This window comes from Lactuca sativa, chromosome 4, assembly GCF_002870075.4.
Source record: "Lactuca sativa cultivar Salinas chromosome 4, Lsat_Salinas_v11, whole genome shotgun sequence".
Classification (NCBI taxonomy): domain Eukaryota; kingdom Viridiplantae; phylum Streptophyta; class Magnoliopsida; order Asterales; family Asteraceae; genus Lactuca; species Lactuca sativa.
Window position 1 is genome coordinate 17,866,927 of NC_056626.2, and position 1,582 is coordinate 17,868,508.

Below are 1,582 nucleotides of genomic sequence, written 5' to 3' on the forward strand. Positions count from 1 at the left end.
ACAATATAGTGTAAATACCTACCGAGGTTGGCTTCACCTTGCCATCCTTGATATCCTACAAGTATTTTGGGCTGCATCGTTTCTAATGCCCATTGTCATTGCAGTAGAAGCAAGTAGGAATGGCAACGGGGCGGGTTCGGGGCGGGGCATGGTGTCCCAAACCCGAACCCGATTTTCACATATGTACCCGAACCCGACCCGATACCCGACGGGTTTCTTATCGGGGCGCCCTGTCGGGGCTAAAACTTTCCCCGAACCCGACCCTAAACCCGAAACCCGATAATTACCCGATAACCCGACCCTATAACCCGAAATATGGCAGAAAAAAAAGAAGGAAAAACTACAAATACATAATGATAAATTAAGACGTTGCATAGGCTTAAAATACCAAATAAGTTCTTCAATCATTTAACCAAATAGAAATTACTAATAGTCTAATATTGTAACATCAACCAACCAACCAAAACATCCAAGTACACAACATGAAAAACTAATTCATCACAATAATACATTACCAATTAACATTAAAACAAAGTTACAAACTCAAAATCAAACAAAATCATCCAAACTTGTTGTCCCGCTTTCTTTAGTGTTTTCCTACAAAATATTAAACAAACTCAAAATCAAACAAAATCATGGAAACGATATAAAATTAATATTTTTAGAAGTGTCGTTTTACCTCTTCCACATCATAATCAAATTCAACAGAACGACAATATGCCTCGGTCTCTTCAGAACAAGTTGCTACATAAAATTAATATTATTAATATGCAAAAAAAAATCACAATTTCATATAATTAATATAAAATAGTATACTACCTCGAATTTCATTCAACAACCAACTTTGAGCACACATTAAAGCCTCCAATGTCTTTGGATGAAGTCGACTACGATGAGGACTTACTAATCTTCCACTAGTGCTGAAAGCTGATTCCGAGGCAACAGTGGAAACAGGAATAGCTAATATATCTTTAGCTATCCTTTGTAGTGTCGGGTACTTAATCCCATTTGTTTTCCACCATGCCAACAAATCAAGTTCCATATCTTTAGGCAACAATTTCTCCTTCAAGTAGTTATCCAACTCACTCATACCTCCTGATTCATCATCATCTCTAGTAATAGAAGCAATATCCGATAAGAGCTTTTTGAATCCAACACGATGACCGGAAGAGATACTAGAACCAAATGAAGATGAACCAGGAACTGAACCACCATAAAAACCTAATGTTTATTATAAAAATGTTAATAATTTAAGATATGATCTATTTATTATACAAACAATAAGAAGAATATAATACCTTCACTCTTCCTTTTTTTAGATGCATTACTTGACACGTACTCTTGAAACAAAGTTTGGACAAACGCCTCCAAATTTTGAAATTCAATCTTTGCCTTTTCTTCTCCATAAAGTACAGGAAAAAGTAACTCCACAAACTTTAATTTGTATCGTGGATCTAAAACCGCTGCCATTCCCATTACCCCATGAATTACAGACCAATACTTATTGAACTTAGAAACCATTTGGTCAGCCATCATCTTAATCTCCTCAATAGGAGATTTCGTCCACTCACGCAAAGAATAC

The 1,582-nt window shown here is 36.0% G+C and overlaps 1 protein-coding gene across 1 annotated transcript; it reads right to left on the reverse strand.

The window, feature by feature from the left end:
• Window positions 1-407: 407 nt before the first annotated feature.
• Window positions 408-1,271, reverse strand: LOC128133782 (zinc finger BED domain-containing protein DAYSLEEPER-like). The gene is made up of 3 exons (XM_052771314.1): window positions 820-1,271; window positions 680-744; window positions 408-597 (listed from the first exon to the last, which is right to left on the reverse strand). The coding sequence occupies exons 1-3, from the start codon at window positions 1,088-1,090 to the stop codon at window positions 550-552; spliced, it is 384 nt and encodes a 127-aa protein (XP_052627274.1). The 5' UTR covers window positions 1,091-1,271; the 3' UTR covers window positions 408-549.
• Window positions 1,272-1,582: the final 311 nt, after the last annotated feature.

What these genes read in the sequence shown, in the direction of transcription:
- LOC128133782 (XM_052771314.1), bottom strand. Translation starts at nt 1,090, where the DNA reads ATGAGTGAGTTGGATAACTACTTGAAGGAGAAATTGTTGCCTAAAGAT. An exon ending in GTTGTTGAATGAAATTCGAG is followed by an intron (nt 745 to 819) that starts GTAGTATACTAT and finishes AATTTTATGTAG; the next exon opens with CAACTTGTTCTGAAGAGACC. An exon ending in TTGATTATGATGTGGAAGAG is followed by an intron (nt 598 to 679) that starts GTAAAACGACAC and finishes AATATTTTGTAG; the next exon opens with GAAAACACTAAAGAAAGCGG.